The sequence below is a fragment of the Spermophilus citellus genome (genome assembly GCF_964194105.1).
Source record: "Spermophilus citellus genome assembly, chromosome: 7".
Classification (NCBI taxonomy): domain Eukaryota; kingdom Metazoa; phylum Chordata; class Mammalia; order Rodentia; family Sciuridae; genus Spermophilus; species Spermophilus citellus.
In genome coordinates this window covers 30,681,569-30,700,973 of record NC_138188.1, presented here as the reverse complement: position 1 = coordinate 30,700,973, position 19,405 = coordinate 30,681,569, and the positions used below count along the sequence as shown (strand labels likewise).

The window sequence follows — 19,405 nt, the reverse complement described above, 5'->3', positions numbered from 1 at the left end:
AGCATGCAGGCAGTTAAGGGTGGGGTTGGTATGAGGGAGTAGTGAGCCTTTCTCAGAAAGGCCCTTGGGTGGGAAAGTGAAATTTTTCTTAAAATGGCAGCTGTTGCTTAAGATGGCCATCCAGATGCTAAGCAAGGACCTTACATTTATTGAAATGTGTAACAAAAGTTGAAGGTAGGGTAAACAAAGTTTGGTTTTAAATATCTTATATTATCTGAGAACTGCTAAAAGTCTTAATTTATGCTAAACGTTAGTAAACCAAGCACACAGGTGGAATGACTTAGAGGAACTATGGAAGGATTAAAACATAAATGCGTAACAAGCTCATATGGAGAGGTGAAATAATATTTTTAAATTCTTGATTAATCTAAATGAATGTCAGATACTTCTTTTTTTTTTTTTTTCTATCTTCCTTTTAAATGGAAGCAGAACTCCAACATCTGTTTGGCTATAAGACAAAAGTATTGATAAAAAGGAACTTACGTAGCTCATGTAACTATTGTATTTAAATTCATGAAGTCACAGAGGAAAAATTACCCAGTGAGAGAGTTCAATAATATATGGAAATTATTTCTAAGGAAAGAAAAGTAATTTCAAAAACACAGCTAGTCCTCGGCAAGCCAATTGGCTGTAAGAAGCTGAAACATTCAGGATAATTTAGAGCAGAGGGAAAAAGACAAAATTACTTTTTAGGAGATGATGGGAAGCCTGAAATTTTATGTCTCCAGGTGAAGAAGGATCTAATGTACTCAAAGGATGTTTGTTCCTACACAGGGAAGTCGTATTTGATAGATGTGGTTTTATCCTCTCAGGCCTACCAATGCTCTGTAAAACCACACCGGAATCAAGAATTTTGATACCTTTATTAACCAAATTGCCCATGGGAAGTTCAAAGGGAGGTTTGTACCTGAATATAACTACAGCAAAATGTCTTAAAGAGGTTTAGCTGTCTGTATGTACACACACACACACACACACACACACACACACACACTGTCAGGAGTGGGAGTAACTAGCTAATCACAAAATGCCTCACCTATTGAAATTCAAGGTCATCGAAATTTCTCTGATCAAGAGCCACTTATTTATTTTTTTTTTTTAAGAAAGCATATAGGGCTGGGCATGTGGCTCAGGCAAGTGCAGGGCGCTGGGTTTGATCCTCAGCACCACATAAAAATAAAATAAAGATGTAGTGTCCACTGAATACTAAAAAATAAAATATTTAAAAAATTTTCTCTCTCTCTAAAAAAAAAGAAAAGAAAGCATATTAACATTTTTGGATGTAAATTTTTTAAAGACCAGTATAGTTCTCCATATACTTAAACCAACTACAGACAGCATCATTTCTACATTTGCTGACAACTAAGGAATCAGTATGGTGAATATGGATTGTTACACTGTCTTGAATATTCTCCAGGACAACTACTTTTATTATTATTATTATTATTATTATTATTATTATTATTATTATTATTATTATTTAATTTTCCTGCCTAATTTTTATAGCTTCCCTGCTCCCTCCCTCAGGTGCAGGCCACAGCTGCCACTGTCCCTCCTGCCAGTGCTCCACCCTGTCCAGGATTTTCTAATCAGAAGCCAACACGCAACACACAGTACCTGGCATCTTCAGGGAGACCTTTGACTCTTAGGTAAATGTTGGCCGCACAAAGTGCTTGAACTATTCATGAAATCACTTCTCTCCTTCTCCATTTACAGGCTTCCCGGTGGTGTTTAACACAGCTGAAGTGAACTGCAGGGCAATGGAACCAGGCTTGCTGGTTTTTAGTCCCAATACATGTAATATCAGAACCTCTTCCTCCTCCTTCTCCTCCTCCTCCTCCTTCTTTTTCTTTTTTTTTTTTTTTTTTTTTTTTTTTGTACCAGGGATTGAACTCAGGAGCACTCAGCTACTGAGCCACATCCCCAGCCCTATTTTGTGTTTTATTTAGAGACGGGGTCTCACTGAGTTGCTTAGGCTCTCACCATTGCTGAGGCTGGCTTTGAACTCGAGATCCTCCTGCCTCAGCCTCCCAAGCCACTGGGATTACAGGCATGCACCAAGGCACCCATCTCAGAACCTACTTCTGTCAGAACCCTGACACTTCCACTCTACCAGGATATTAGTCCGATTTCATTCTCAGATGCAACTGGGATCGGGTGGGGATCGAGGCAGAAAGGAGCAACCACTGGCTGAGTCGCCCTTGGGGATCCAGCTGGATAAAGTGGAGTCATTGCTGTGCCACCTCATTTAATTCTCAGAGCTGGTCCATGGGGCACAATGTCAACTCTACAGCTAAGGAGGAGAAGACTGACAGGAGAAATCCAGAGAAAGCAGAGAAGTTCGAGAAACTTGTCAAAAGTCACACTCGAAAAAATAGCAGACAAACCCTGGTGTGTCTCCTTATTTCCTCCCACTGTGTCAAACCAGCGGTATTCAGTGAAAACTGAATATCCACCTGCAGAAAGAATAAAATGGGATCTGATCTCATCCCATATAGCTGTGGTGGAGACAGCTCCAAACGGAGGCATAAAGACTTAAAATCCCCCAAAGAAAGAGTGAACCATCCTCAGTGATAGATGACATATATAGGAGAAAGAGCAAGAAGAGAAAAATTTTTAGATGAATCTGAAGTTTCTACCTAGGTGATATTTTTAAATTCCCTAAAGGGAAATGTTGGGTAACTGTCAAGGATCAAAATTATCCTGTGTCAGACACAGGGTGAGGCAGAGGCAGGGGACTTGAGTCTCTGGAAACTTTCTACTGACTGGGAATCCGGTAATTTGTATAAGCTGGCTTGGTGGCGCTGGTGAGACCCTATTGGCAAGTCGCAGGATGACTTCATTATCTTACCCGGAGAGTAAAGGGTATAAGGAAAAAGACCACAGCTGTCCTCCTCTGGGAAAATGCGAAGAAGGGCTTTCACTAGGTATAATTTGAGCTATAAAAGAATGTCCAGTAACATTGGACAAAGGGCAACATAAAATGGGCAGAGGGGTTGCTGAGAGCCATTGCCAAGTAGGAATGACGCATCGAAATTTTCTTGTCAGCGTACCCCATGTTGCTTAGAGGAAGGACTCTCCATTGTGGAAATGGGCTTGTCTTAGACTCAGGTCATTTGCAGTGACATTGCATGTATGCTTGAGTAAGGTGACCTTGCTCAAGGACCAGGGCAGATCCTGGTTTAGGGCGGATCAGGTTTTAGGGTGTATCCCGCTCCTTGGGTTTAGGGCGGTTCCAGCTTTAAGGTGTACCCTGCTGGGAATAGGGCGTATCCTGCTGATTAGAGCCTGGTGGAGTATACGGATTTGGCCCAGAAAGTGGCTTTCCCCAGAACGTGTGTAGAGTGCTGGTGACAGTTCGAGAATAAAGAGTTGCTGTTTGAATCTACAAGGTGTGTGGTGGCTCGTGATTTTGTGCCCAGCCAGACTGCGGCAAGGGGTGAGGTTCGAGGTGGGACAATGAATTCAAATATTACTTGTGCACAGACCTCAGGGCTAAGGATAGAGTCACTCAAAACCCAGAAACACTGGAAGAAAAGCAGAGGACGTGGTTTGTGGGGTGACTCCTGAGTCCCACAGGAGTGGAGAAAACATTGATTACAGGGAATAAAAAGTGATTAAGAAAACTAGTCCCTATGTGCTACACCCTGTTATTTTGTGCTACCAGTTCATGCTTTGTCAAGACTACAGTAGTTCTCTAGTGTGGTTTTTTTTTCCTCCTCCATCATGAAAAATAACCCTTCCTTTCACTTTTGAGGTTGTGGGATTTTTGTGGCTTTTGTTTTGACTCAATTTGGTTAGTGAGTCTGTTCTCATCTAATAAACTGATGTGTAGGAAACAATCAGATGCTGCTAAAAATAAACTGAAGAAGACACAAATAAAAGGAAATTTGTTCCTTTGTTCACAGGAATTGATATTGTCAAAATATCCGTACTACCCAAAGCTATCTATACATACAGTGCGATCCCTATCAAAATTCCAACGACATTTCTCACAGAAATAGAAGAAAACAATATTAAGATCTGTACAGGACTCCAAAAGACCCAGAATAGCTATGGTCATCTTAAAAAGGACAAAACTAACCTATTTCAAAATCTGTTACGAAGCTATAGTAATCAAGACAGAATGGCACTGTATAAAAACAGCAGCAGAGACCAATGGGAAAGAATGGAGAGGCCAGAAATAAATCCACAAGTTTACAGCCAACTGGCTTTTCACAAAGATGCCCCAGAACAGATAGGGAATAAATGGTGCTGGGAAAACTGAGTATCCACCTGCAGAAAGAATAAAACGGGATCTGATCTCATCCCATATACAAAAATCAACTCAAAATGGATTAAATGCTTAAATATAAAACCTGAAACTATAGAATTACGAGAAGGAAACATAGAGGGGTAGCTCCTGAACACTGGTCTGGGTAATGATTTGGGGTGGTGGAGGCCAAAGCACGGGCAATAAAAGCAAAAATAGACAAATGGGATTTCATCAAACTACAAAGCTTCTGCAATAGAGAAAGAAACAAACCAATAGAGTGAAGTGACAACCTAATAGAAGGGGGTACATTTACAAATAAGTATCTGAAAAGGGGTTAATGTCCCAAATATATAAGAAACTCAGACAACTCAATAGCGAGATAACAAAGAACGTGAATTGTAAAATGGGCAGCCTACCTGAATAGACATTTCTCAAGAGAAGACACACAAATAGCCAATAGGTACGGGGCTGGGGGAGTTCAATGTCACTATTCATCAGGAAAATGCCAGTCAAAATCACAATGAGATACCACTTCACGCCTGTTAGACTGCTGTTATTAAAGAGATGAAAGGTAGGGGTTGGTAAGGATGTGAAGAAAAGGGAATCCTAGCATACAATTGATGGGGATGTAAATTAGTACAGCCTGTAGGGAAAGCAGTGTGGAGGCTCCTCCAAAAAATTAGAAACAGAACTACCCTATGATCCAGAAATGCCACTACAGGGTATACAGCCAAAGGAAATAAGATACAGTATCTTAAGACATCTGCAGCATTATTCACCAAAGCTATGAAATGGAATCAAAATGTCCATCGACGATGAACAGATACAAATGTGTATATGTATCACCTTTTTGTGATATGTGTGTCTGTATATATATATATATATATACAGACACACATATTGATACACACATACTATTTATATATACACATATACACACACATGTGTGCACATGCACACACACACACACACACACACACACTACTCAATTTTTAAAAAGAGGGAAATTCTGTCATTTGTACAACATGGATGAAACTAGAGGTCATTATTCTAAGTGAAATAAGGCAAATGCAGAAAGATAAATACAACATCTCACTTAAATTGGGATCTAAAAAAGAAGTCACAGAAGCAGAGAGTAGAACAGTGGTCATTAGGGCTAGAGGCAAGGATGTAGGGGAAGTGGAGAGATGTTGGTCAAAGAACACAAATTTCAGTTAAACAGGAGGAATAAGTCCAAGGGATGTATTGTAGAGCATGGTACCTATAGTTAATAACAATGAATTGCAATTAGAAAATTGCTAAGGGTTTTTAAGTCTTCATACAACACACACACACACACACACACACAAATGTAAGTATACAAAATAATACATGTGTTAATTATATTGACTTAGCCGTTGTGCAATGCATACATATATCGAACCAACACCATAAAGATACACAATTTTTGTCAGCTAAATAATTAATTTTTTATTTAAAAAAAATGTTTGGCATTTCTTGCCTCTGATCTTAGAATCAAACAGATCATCTACCATCTCTGTGAAGTGGTTTGGCTCTGGTTCAAGATGGAATAGCCAGAAAACCAGTGAAGTGATGCTATTTTTAAGGACAATGACATGTACTTAAGGATGCAGATATCCCAGAGATTCCTATGTCACAGAGAGGGTGAGAGAGGGCCATCTTGCTGGATAGTCAATCAAACCACCTTTCAGACTTCTGAGGTTTGACAAGTTTTCTTTGGAGTCAACCTGCTAGGTTCCTTAAAGAAGAGAATTTAGCTAACTGAAATAGTGTGCTTTTGAATCCCCAAGGAACAAATCAATCAATTCCAGTTTACTGACTTGGTTGTCCACAACTGCTATGAAGTGAACTACTGTTATCTCCCTTTTCAGATGAGGAAACTAAAGTTCAAGATGTCAAAGAACTTACAAAGATTTTTCTAGAATCCAAGCAATGGAAACTATATGACAATTTAATGCCTCTAGATCCTCTAGATTCTCTAGATCCCCACCCTGCTGTACCAGACCAATGGGATATGCCCCCTTTGACCTGTAGATTTGGCTATAGATTTACTCTTCACAGGGCCTAGCAGGCACAGACCCAGGCAAGGGTGACAGCTAAGATCTCATAACCCAAGGATGGACGTGTTGCTGGATAATCTGAGTTAATATGCTGGAAGTATGTCCCCCTAGAATACACAATAAAAGGGTGTTTCAGTCATTTTTATTCAGCACTTATCATAAAATAGTACTCAGTTGTTTGTGAATTTGGACCAACAGCCAAAGTTGGTTTAATCTTGTTGCTTGGGAAACTATGCTTCAAATCCTAAATAAAAGTTTCTTAAATCTACTGCTGGAACATAACTCATTCATAAATTGGGGATAAAACTTATCTTTTAAAAAGTCCTATCAATGTTAAAAGAATCATTAAATTTTGTATCCATGAATAAATCTGATCTAAAAGAGAAACTGTCCTGTTTTTAAAGTTAAATCCAACCACATTAGCCCATGCATGACTTGTGAGGAGGTATGCTCCTCCCGCCCCCAACTGCAGATGTCAGCTGATTCTCTACAGTAGCAAAGAGAACTTCATCATCCTGTGTAGGAACTGCATAAGTCCAGCTCCTCATCTGCTTCCTGGCATATGGGCATTCAGTGCAGTTAAGAAGAATGACCATCATTCATGGAACCCTGAAGTGGGTACTGGTTACCAGATTCAAGATGGGTGGTTCCACAGAAGAAATTAAACTTATATTCAACTTCATAGCTGAACACAGGGTGGAGGTGGAGGGAGGTGAGATAACAGTCCTGAATTTGAGAAACCAAGGAAAACTCTTCAACAAGGAAGAAATAGTTTCTTACAGCTGAGGGCTGCTTCTGCTCCAGAAAGACAGAATTGCTTCATTTGTCAAACAAATATCCTATATATTCAGTATGCTTTATATGCAACCATGGGTTACTGTCACATTCTTAACAAAACTCTTTTTAAAGCTTAGTCTACACGTTTACTTAACCCAAGGTGAAACAGCATAGGACAACCCTAGCTTTAGAGTTCATACTTCATGAGGCATGGACACTCCATAATTAAAATACTCTTTAGAAGACAGAGACAAACCCACATAAATAGAGTTATCTGACACTAGACAAAGGTGCCAAAACAAATGTTGGAGAAAAGATAGCCTTCTTAATAAATAGTGGTGGAAAAACTAGAAATCCATATGTAGCAGAGAGCAGTTGAACCCCTATTTCTACCCTGCACAAAAGTCAACTGAAAGTGGATCAAAGACCTAGAAATTAGATCAGATCCCCTGCACCTATAGAATAAAATGTAGGCCCCAGCACTCCAACGTGTCAGCTCAGGAACTGACTTCCTTAACAAGACTCCTAATGAGCAAGAAGTAAAATCAGAAAGCAATAAATGGGATGGCATCAAACTAAAAACCTTCTTCACAGCAAAGGAAATTATCAAGAGCATGAAGAGAGAACCTACAGAATAGGAGAAAATCTTTGCCACCTGCTCCTCAGATAAGGCATTAATATCCAGGATATTCAAAGAACTAAAAAAAAAACACACAAAAAAATCAAACAAACACACAAATAACCCAATCAACAAATGGGCAAAGGAACTAAACAGACACTTCTCAAAAGATGAAATACAAATGTTCAGCCAATATATTTTTAAAATGCTCAACATCTCTAGCAATTAGAGAAATGCAGATCAAAACTACATTGAGATTTCATCTCACTCTAGTCAGAATGGCAATAATCAAGAATGCAAGTAACAATAAATATTGGTGAGGATGTAGGGAAAAGGTACATTCATACATTGCTGGTGGGACTGCAAATTGGTGCAACCACTCTAAAAAGCAGTACGGAGATTCCTTAGAAAATCAGGAATGGAACTACCATATGACCCAGCTATCCCAATGCCAATCCTATCCAAAGGATTTTAAATCAGCATACTACAGTGACACAGCCACATCAGTGTTTGTAGCAGCTCAATTCACAAAAGCCAGGCTGTGCAGCCAGCCTACGTGCCCTTCAACAGATGAATGGATGAAGAAAATGTGGTATATATACACAATGGAATATTACTCTGTCTTTTTTTTTAAAAAAGGATGAAATTATGGCATTTGCCAGTAAGTAGAATTGAAGACTGTAATACTAAGTGAAATAAGCCAATCCCCAAAAGTCAAAAGTCAAAAGTTTTCTCTGATATGCAAAACCTAATCCAAAATTAGGCAGGGGGAATAAAAAAGATAGAAGAAAGATCAGTGGAGTAGACAAAGGGGAATGAAGGGAAAGGAGGAGATGGGATAGGGACAGACAGTGGAAAGAATCTGACCTAACTTTCTTATGTATGTATGTGAATATAGCACAGTGAATCTCATCATTGTGTACACCCACAAGACACTAATTAAAAAAAGAAGAAGAAGAAGAAAGAAAGAAAGAAAGATCAGTAGAGGGAAAAAGCAGGGAGAAGAAGGAGGGGAGGGAAAGGGGAAGTACTGAGGACTGAATAAGAGCTAATGATATTCTATGCTTTTATAATTATGTCAAAATGAATTCTATTGTTATGTGTAACTACAAAGAACCAATTAAAAAATATTCTCACTCCACTTCTTGGCCCACTACATCTTTGTTTTATCCTCCCACCCACCTGGACACTAAACTGCTTTTCTTCTCCAATTTATGCAAATATATATCCAATCACAGCAAGCTTTTCTGAGTTTGTAAATTTATTGAAGATTTGAGAGCTTTGGGGGAAGGTACTGTAAAAGAGTACCTGTTCCCTTTTACTTCTCCTTTACTACTTTCTTTGATGTTCTCCCCTTCCCTAAGCAAACTAATTCAATATGCCCCTCTATCAGTCAGTATAGGGTAGGTTGTGCTGCAATACAAAACAGTCCCAACAACATGATTTAATACAAACATTTATAGAGGAAAGAGCCCTTCATTGACAAATTTTGAGAGTATCTATAGAGATAATCTGAGCCTGTGCCTTACATTTGTATTTTTTACACCATGAATAGTTATTCAAATACTGAAAATATGCCAAGGAAGACCTTTTTTAATGGTTCCCTAAAGGGCACAGTTAACATTATTTTGACCTAATGATTCTTAATTAGCAGTCACTTCAGAATCAGATGGGGATTTTAAAAAATTCAGATTCATGAACCCCACTCACAAATATCTTGATTCAGTGGATTTGATGTGTGTTATAAAATTCTACATATTTAACAGACTTCACAAGTAATTCTGAAAATGGCCCAGGTTTAAGGACTAAACTTCTAGTTCAGGGGTCAACAAACTATGCCCCCAATCCAAATCTGGCTCACCACCTATTTTTGTAAATAAAGTTTTTTGGAATTCAGACATGTTATTGTGGATTATGTAGGGCTGACTTGGTGCTATAATAGCAGAGTTCAATAATTATGGCAGAGACCATATGGGCTACAATGACTAAAATATTTATTTCCTTAGAGAAAGTTTGCAGAACCCTACTCTTGCCTGTTATGACTAATTTTTAGAGTCTTGTTATTATTTGTGATGGGAACTAAGACAATGTATATAATCATTAATGAAAATAACACCTGTGCTGAATTCATTTCTGCCATCATTTTATATAAATCACTGGTCAAATTAAATTTCCCTGAGTTATACTGACACCTACTGGTAGAAGTATTAAATCACAGGTGCTTAAACTAATTTGTCCTAATCCACTAATCTACAGTCCTCTATTGTTGATTGACTCTTGAAATTAGAGTCATACTTATGGACTTTGTAGTAAGGAACTCTAGAAGTGAAAGTTCAATTCATAGAAGTAACAAGGACTAAATGACCTGTAAGAAGGTCAGAAGTTTTAAGGGGTCTAGAATCCCACCCTCTGCTGAGCTCCTTTATCTTTGAAGACTATTACCCAACATAGCATTTCCAATTAAATCATTTATTTCAAGGTGCTTGATTTTCAGTGGAAATGATGATCATTTGTGATACATTTCTATTTCTAAAGTTGAAATGCAATGCTCTTGATAAGGTCAAAATCACACGTACCTTTCCTAAGGTGAACTATAATGAAATGAAAAAAGTTAAACAGGAATCTGGGTGCACAAAAAAAAAAAAAAAAAAAAAACACTTCCAGATACTTACCAAGGGGGACCGCACATATGTTGGTAAGGAGACAGATGACAGAGATGAGATCATTGGTTTGCAACCTTGATTACTGATTAAAAATTTCTGTGGAGCTTCAAAACAAACAAAAACAAAAAAATGATAGCCAGACCCCAGCCCCTGGAGATTCTGATCTAAATGATCTGGGGTGAGGCCCAGGTGGGTGTCTTCATTTTTTTAAGTCCTCCAGGTGACTGTATTGTGCAACCAAGGTTAAGAATCATTCTCCAGCAGTGTCTCTCAAATTTTAATATCTATTCAAATCACTGGATGGGGGACACCATTTTAATCTGCAAGTTGTAATTGAGTAGGTCTGGTATGGCATCTGAGAATCTGACGCCTAACAAGCATCAAGGTGATGCTTGATCGTGCCATTTGTGGACCGCACTTTCAGTAGCAAAGAATTAGATCATTCCTGGCCACAATTTTGATGCAATCCCAGCGGTTCTGAGAACTTAAAATACATAAATATCACTTTAAAGCAAATTTGAAAGCTCCAGTCTCAGAAATTAAAATTCATTGTATCTCAATTTGTAATGAGTGTCCCAAATAATTTTGATATTCATAGCCTGAGGACCAAACACACAAGTGATACTTATTCTGCAAGTTACATTTTTTAAAAGGTAACAGCACTGTTCATTAATTTTATAAGCTACCCAGATTAAATTTAGGAAAAAATTTTTCTTGTTCCAGGTATGAGAAAATATTACTCCAAAGTTCAGTGGCTTACACCAATGGCAATTTTATGATATCTCAAGATGTTGAGGATCAGATGTTCAGGTAGAGGTTGGCTATATGATTCTGTTCCCTGTGGTGTATACTAAAATCATTCATCATCCAGCTAGTGAATGGGCCAGTCTAAAGAGTCCAAGATGGCTTTCTTTCATGTGGCTTGGTAAGTGTGGCTGGAAGATTGGGCCTATCTGAGACTGTCACTAGGGGATGCCCATACATGACCCTTCCAATCTGGCAGGCTCAGGATTATAGTTTTCTTCACGTGGTGGCTCAAGGCTCCCAATGTTCCAAGGTGCTAGAAATGAAACTGCCATCCTTTCAGGACCTGGCCTCAGAAACAGTATCACTTTTGCCATAGTCTATGGTCAAAGCCACTACAAGCTCAGATTCAAGAAGGAGTCATAAACAGACTGGTCTCGTGGGCATGTAACCCTAGGAAGAACGCCACATGCAACCTCACAGGGTCCCACACTTGGGCCATTACATTTTCATTTGGCACCATGTCCCACAAATTGTAGCCTGTCCTAGTCATAAACTTCACCTTTCAATTGGAGGAATGTTAAAAAAAATTATAGTCATTTTTAATCAGTCACAAACCACCTGCCAGAGATTTTATTCCTTACTGTATCTCTGTGTTCAAAGTTACCCTTTCAAAAAGCTAAGTGAAGGAGGTAGGTTAAATTCACCTCCTTACATAAAAAAAAAAACAGATAATGAGATTGGAAATTAGACTAAACTCTGTCATGTTTCAGGATTACAAAACACACTGAAAACCAACCATCCTATTAAAGAGTTTACTAGCTGGCAGTTTCAGTTGGCTAAAACCTTTGAGCTCACTCACAGATTTGATCACTTCAGCATTGACAAATGGTTATCCAGGATCATACATAGGGTACCTGATAAGAAAGACTACCAGTAATCACTATATTGGGGTACATCTCCAGGTTCTTGATAAACCTAGATTTGTGCTTTGGGGCGTCTGCCAAGCCATTTAAAAATTAAAGACATCTGTGACAACCAGTTCATATGTGTTTTTCTTTTTTTGTTTTTTTGTTTGACAACGGGGGCCACACTGCTCTCTTTAGACACATCAGTCATTTGATCTACATTTTGTACTCAAGAAATACTCAAAAGCAACAAATGGCATAACAACAATAACAGTAGCTACCCCAAACCCCAAATCGATAGAAGGTAGATGCAATGAATGGAAAACGGAGTCAGGAAACAGTACAGTGCTAAGCACAGAGCATGCAATGGTTATTGAATTGCAACTGTTGATGTGATAAACTTTCAAAGAGTCTGATTATTAAGGAAACTTTCTTAGAGAAAGAATGGAGGGTTGGCAGAGAGAACTGAAATAGAAACCAAACACAGTGGTATGAAAAAATAGAAAATTAGCCTGACAGAGGTGAAGAAACATGTGTAGAGAGATGTTACTAGATTGATAAGAGGTGAGTAAAGAAGAGATGATTGCTTCAGAGCACTCAGTCCCATACTGCAGAATCTAAATTTACCCCACAAACTGTGGGTAGTTGGTGCAGTTTATCCCTTTTGGTTAGGGGAAACAGGTGAAGCCTATTTTATTATGCAAGAGTCTCAGTCTTCAGCTGAGACACATTCCAAAGCAGATGCAGTACTAAGATGCAAAAAAAATTAAAGGAATTGGTCAGAAACCTACAGGATGATCCTTAAATCCCTGATCCACATTGAGGGTACAGACATTGGAAGTTAGAGATCAGAAAAGATTTGAAAAGGTAGAAGGTTCTTAGGATCTATGGAAAATTTCCCTTTCTCTCAGGAGACTACCTGAAGAAATTACTATGTTTTCCTTGAATTTTGAAGAACACAATGGCCTGAAGAAAATCTAAATGGCCAAAGAAAGGAGGACCAACTACTTTGAAGGAGGGAGTGAAGGAGAGAATTGAATTAGAATTTGTCAGCATTCCCAGAGTCCTTTGGGAATTAGAATTGGTCATCATTCCCAGAGTCCTTTGAGGAAAAGGCTGTTGTTTACTTTGGGGTAGATGTGATGTCTGAAGGATTTGACCTCTAGCCACTGGAAGTCCTGCCATCAGACAGCTCTCAGCTGTCAATGTCCATCAGCTACAGAGAGTGGATACTGGCCTATTTGGAGATAAAGTTCCAGACCTCCTCCCCTAAATTAGGACTAAATTATGCATGGCCATCCCAGTTTCAAAACTTTCTACAGGATTGGCTGAGGTCCCCATTGAGACCACAGGACAGCTTCGACTTTTCCTTCTGACCAGTCTTGCTTCTTTCTTTTCCAATCCACAAGCATTGATCTCAAGGGCACACCTTAACAAACTCTTGCACAATTGTCTCCATCTCAGGATCTGCTTTTCAGAAAACCAGACCCACAACACCTGTGGATCACAGGTGGGTACCATAGTTGAACCAGCATGGATTATCTTAAAAGTTGTGCAAGGAGGACCCAAGACCAATGATCAGACATTAATGGAGAGGATGCTTAAAGTATTACTGGATTCCTTATAGCTGGAATAAAATTGCATCAGCCCTGGTCAACAGAATAAAAAATTAAAGACTTCAAGGGAGAGCGGTGGCAGGCTGAAGGGGGGGGGGGGGCTGGTATTTTGAAGAATTTACAAAATTGCCTAAGAAAGAAAGAGCCAGCTTTGTTACCCAGTCCAAAAAGCAACAACATCCAGCTCACAAGTGACAAATACCACCTTTCCTGCCCTCATCTGGTCCTTTCCATTGTATCCTAAGTTCCAATCTGCAGAGTTTAGCAGGAAGAGGGTCAAAATCACAAAACAGAATAACGAGGAAGATAGGAACAAACCTCTCTCTGAGCAACCTAATGCAGTTTCTCTCTCTCTCTCTCTCTCTACTTAAATCCAACCCTTCCTGCAAATACTATGATACTCTTTATCTTTTTAATTGGTGAGTTGCCTCACAGTTCCTTTGATGTATGGTCCCCAATGTCTTATTGCAACAGTTATAAAATCTGGCCTTCTCTAAGGTTTTCCCTAATGGTCTCCGGTTTTAAAACCTAAAAGTTCTTTCTTGGCTGGTACTCTGTCTTCCTGGGCATTCTATCTACATGCATCCTGAGATACACACATCGTGATGTGGCTCAGTGGTAAAGCACCTCTGGTTCAATCCCTAGTTAAAAAAAAAAAAAAAAAAGTGTAGGGGGGTGGCATCACAAGAGGCACATAATAGGTGCTCAATCCATGTCTCAGATTTCCCAAATGCCTGCAGAAAGGAGTCCATGGTCAGGAGGGACAACAGCAGCGACAGAAATAGTAACATCGGATGTGAAGCAGCTAGATCCAGGTCGGTGCTCACTGTGCGGTCTGCCTGCCACGGAGCCTCAATTTGGGCACAGGAATCAGAGAGCAGCCCCGACGTCCCGCTGGCCGGTCCAGCTGGGCCCTGTAACAGTACTGGTCAGATTTGGCAGCCAAGAAGCTAGCTGTTCGCCGCTGCTCGCCCTGTCCTTCTCCCTGTCCCGCCACCGCCTACTACCACTCTCCGAAAAATCCTCCCCTTCTCGGTGCAATCCTGCTGCCATGCCCTACTGCTTTAGCCCCTCGCGTCTCTTGCGGAACAGCCTGGTTTCCTGCTGACCCCGCCCCTCTGCCCCGCCCTTGCGGATGCCCCGCCCCGCCCCGCCCCCCCGCCCCGCCCCCCGCCCCGCCCCGCCCCGCCGCCCCGCCCCGCCGCCCCGCCGCCCCGCCCCGCCCCGCCGCCCCGCCCCGCCCCGCCGCCCCGCCCCGCCGCCCCGCCCCGCCGCCCCGCCGCCCCGCCCCGCCCCCGCGCCGCCCCGCCCCGCCCCGCCGCCCCGCCCCGCCGCCCCGCCCCGCCGCCCCGCCCCGCCGCCCCGCCCCGCCCGCCGCCCCGCCCCGCCGCGCCGCCCCGCCCCGCCGCCCCGCCCCGCCCCGCCCCGCCCCCGCCGCCCCGCCCCGCCCCGCCCCGCCCCGCCCCGCCCCGCGCCGCCCCGCCCCGCTCCCCGCCCCGCTCCGCCCCGTTCCTCCTGTCCCGCCCCCTCCTGGTACCCAGCAGACGCGTTGCGGTGGACCCTGGCGCCATGGGGACAGCCTCGTCCCTTGTGAGCCCGGCGGGCGGAGAGGTGATCGAGGACACTTACGGGGCGGGCGGCGGCGAGGCCTGCGAGATCCCGGTAGAGGTGAAGCCCAAGGCCCGCCTGCTGCGCAACTCGTTCCGCCGGGGCGCGGGGGTGGCGGCAGCGGCCGGGCCCGGGTCGCTGCCCCGCGCGGCGGGCAGCGGCGGACTACTGGGCGCCAGCTTCAAGTCCACCGGCTCGTCGGTGCCGGAGCTGGAGTACTCAGCGGCCGAGTACGAGCGGCTCAAGAAAGAGTACGAGATCTTCCGGGTCAGCAAGAACCAGGAGTTGTTGTCCATGGGCCGCCGCGAGGCCAAGCTGGACACCGAGAACAAGCGGCTGCGGGCCGAGCTGCAGGTAACGCGGGCGCGCACCCGAGGCGGCCGGGACTCTGGGGAAACTGAGACCCAGAACGACCTGCCCACACTGTGCAGCAGATTGGTGGCACTGCTAGGTTGCACCCCGGACGCCTGACCCGTCCCTTGTCCACCGTGTCCCCTCTCCAAATGAAATACTATAAAAAGTGGAACGGAAAATTTCCCTCATTTTGAGGGGCCATTCTTTTCGTGAGTCCAAACTGATTTCTTTTCAGCTGTGCTCCCCCGTTTCGATTTGTGGTTCATTCATTCAGACACCTTAAAGTAATTAGCTAGGGAGTGCCCCGAAGCGTCAAATGCCAGTCCCCAGGAAGTAGGCTCTGAAGCGTGCACACCAAGACTGGTGGCATATGTTGGAGAAACTACACATTCCTCCTGGTCCTGCCACCCTGCCGCCAGTTTTACATACCGCCAGGGTGGGCTCATGGCCCATTTGTGAAGTTCCAGAGCTGCTGGGTTTTAATGATCTTGATGTGAATTATTCTGGAAGCCTCCTGGTTTTCACCATCCAACTGCTGTGGTTGCAAATCTTACCTGAATGTAATTAGTCCATATCATTATTAATTTGCTCAGAGCAGTTTTTGCAGCCTCCTTTGTAACAGATACATTTTAATTCATTGATAGTATATAAAGCAAAAGATTATTGCCTGAGCAGAATTCTGAGACATTATGCCATCTCTTTTGGACTCCTCTGAAGGTTATTGTGTTGTTTATTTACTCTACTGTGATTGAGACTTCTAGGCAGCTCAAGAGTTCCTGGGCTTATCACAGTAGGAATTAAATGAATACCTCAGATTCATTTATATAAAAGAAGGAAGCCCCTTTTCTAGTCTGGGCATTCTAAATCGGGTTTTCTTATTTCACCCCTGCATTAGCCATTATATGTTATAGAGTTAGCATGTTATCTGTGGAGATATACTTGGCATTAGTCTGTTATCAGTTTCCCACTGGATGGACTTAATGCACTTGAGTACATAAAGTGAACTTGTGTATTTCAGATATCTGATTTCATGTGTCCAGGCCACTGCCCAGTGGACACTGCATGTTGAAAATCACTGTGAGTTGACAGGTAGAAAAGAAGGCCAAACTAAACAGGGCAGAGTGTGGAGAGGGTTGACAAATGTCACAGTTCCAGATTACTCCTGTTACCAATCCTGATTCCTTGTGTCCCATTTGGTTCCTTTCTCACCTATGTAGGCATGAAAATCTCTTCCATATTTATTTTAGTCAGTAGTCAGACATTTTTACTGGGAGTCTGCAGTATATCAGGCACTATGAAGGGCTCAGGGTATAATAATGACTATGATATAGTGCCAAGGAGTGCATAGACTCCCAGAATTAACTGTTGTTCAAGTTAAGCCTTACAAGGTGTATTTTCCTTTTAAAGATAGAAAAACTGAGCCATAGGGAAGTTAAGAGCCAGAGCAGTATTTTTTAAAGTATTAATTTCCATTGTTGAAGTGTCTTACTATAGTTCAGGCATATTTGCATTTGTTAATTATGTATTTTAATAAAATGGCAACATGAAATTCTTGATAACTGATAAAAATAGTAAATTATTAAAACCCTAAGCTATGTAATGTAAAGGTACAAATGTAAAATTTGGGAGAGAGATTATTTTTGAGAAGAAATAACAAGGTAAATTATTCCAGGCACTCCAGAAAACTTATCAGAAGATACTTCGAGAAAAAGAAAGTGCTTTAGAAGCAAAATACCAAGCAATGGAGAGAGCAGCTACATTTGAACATGACAGAGATAAAGTTAAGCGGCAATTCAAGGTAAATTCCCTACATTTTTACCTCAGAACGACACAGAATAAAAACAATGTATTCTTAAAAGTTTCTAGAATATTGCAATGAATAAATAAATTATGTAGAATTTTCATAAGAACTAGTGTAGAACACTTTTTCATTTTTGAGTTGGACGTGGTGTAACAAAGAAAAGGTATAAAAATGAACATTATAGTAGAGATTTTTAAAAAGGAAAGCATTTCTTTTTGGAGAAAGGAAAATTGGGGGGATGCTGTGTGTAGGAAGACATTACCAGTATTTAGTGGCAGGAAGACAGATTTGCTGAACATCATTCAGGGTACATGAAAGGCCCACACCACACACATCCATTCTTCCAGAATTTCAGTGGGCTCCAGTTGTGAAATGGGAAGCTCCTGGGGCATTTACCCTAAAAAAGGAGATGGGGGACCAAGTGAATATTGATTTTATGAATGAAAGCCTTTTTTTTCCCCTTAAAAGTTGATGGTACAACCTTTGGATTATGAAAACGATTTCAAAATTAAAATTCTCCTTTTTAAAGATTTTTAGAGAGACCAAAGAAAATGAAATTCAGGACTTATTGAGGGCCAAGCGAGAGCTGGAGAGCAAACTACAGAGGCTACAGTCTCAGGGGATCCAAGTATTTGATCCTGGGGAGTCTGATTCAGATGACAACTGTACAGATATTACTGGTAAATTCATTTCCTGTTAATAATATGTTGAGCGTTCAACATAGCTGTATTATAGAGCAAACTTTGCATTCTGCTATATTCCTTTTATTTGTCTATATTAGCTTAGATCACTGTTACAAATAGAGTTGAACTTTTTCCTGCATCAATGTGTCTCTCTCCTTTTCTTGAAATACATGAAGTCAGGAGCTGAGGTTCCTTCTGCCACGCTGCTTTGCCAGCTCTACCCCATACCTGTTTCCTGTCTGGTCTGAGAGAGCTGCTGCATGTCCTCCGTCACATCTGTGTTTCAGCCAAGGAGATGAAGGAAAGGGAGAACACATTCTTATTTTTTTGAAGACAATCTGAATGATGCACACATCACTTCTGTTCAAGTCCCACTGGGCAGAACTACACCTAGGAGGATTGGAAAATGTAGGCAGAAGGGGAGAGGGGCTATTGGAACTAGTATTCTCTGAAGCATTATTTTCCCATATGACGATGTATTCTTCACAATTATCATTTAGAATACCTGCATTATATGTCCCTAGATGGGAAACTATTAAAAAGTTTTTGTTTTATAATTAAACATATAAAATATATGTTTCTGGCAATAAGACCTAAAATCACAGAATGAAAGAGTGTACCATGTCCCAAGAAAATATTAATAAATTCTGAGTAATATTGAAAAATGGGAAAGATTTTATTTTAAATGTAGTCACTCTCCCACTTATAAAGGACTATTAAATTATACTCTTACAAACTGGTACATTTTGGAGTAAAATATAGGAACCAACAATTCCTTTTTATATTTTTTGAAGGGGGTACCATCAGGGATTGAACTCAGGGGCACTCAACCTGAGCCATAGCCTCAGTTCTATTTTTTGTATTTTATTTAGAGGTAGGGTCTCACTGAGTTGCTTAGTGCCTCACTTTAGCTGAGGCTGGCTTTGAACTCCTGCCTCAGCCTCCGGAGCCACTAGGATTACAGGCCTGCGCCACTGCACCAGGCTGATAATTCCAATCTGACCAGCATCCTGGGACTTTTATTATTAACTTTTGAGAAAAAGATGAAGTGATTCTAACTGTCTAAGAACAACTGAGAAAATACCTTTTGCTGTCACATTAGTCTGAGTGATTGTTTCAGTATCAGCATGTTCAAATGCACAGCATTTCAAAACTCTTATAATTGTCTTGGGAAGTTAACAAAAACAATGTAATATTTATTTTAGGTCTTTTTTGTGGTGGTGGGGTTCTAGGGGTTGAACCCAGGGGCACTCTACCATTGAGCTACATCCCCAGCCCTTTTTATTTTTAGACAGA

At 41.4% G+C, this 19,405-nt stretch overlaps 1 protein-coding gene across 5 annotated transcripts in view; it reads left to right on the top strand.

Moving 5' to 3' along the window:
• The first annotated feature begins 15,191 nt into the window (after positions 1–15,191).
• Positions 15,192–19,405, top strand: part of NPHP3 (nephrocystin 3) — a 37,864-nt gene continuing 33,650 nt past the window's right edge. For 4 of the 5 annotated variants that reach the window (XR_014022954.1, XR_014022955.1, XM_081301189.1 and 1 more), the window contains exons 1-3: positions 15,192–15,625; positions 17,298–17,423; positions 17,956–18,106. Coding sequence is in view for 2 of the 5 variants with exons in the window: in XM_081301189.1 (XP_081157315.1) it covers positions 15,233–15,625; positions 17,298–17,423; positions 17,956–18,106 (670 nt within the window). In the remaining 3 variants the exon portion in view is untranslated. Of the gene's footprint in view, positions 15,626–17,297; positions 17,424–17,955; positions 18,107–19,405 lie in introns of those variants that run through there. The other variant, XM_081301190.1, reaches the window with a different exon arrangement.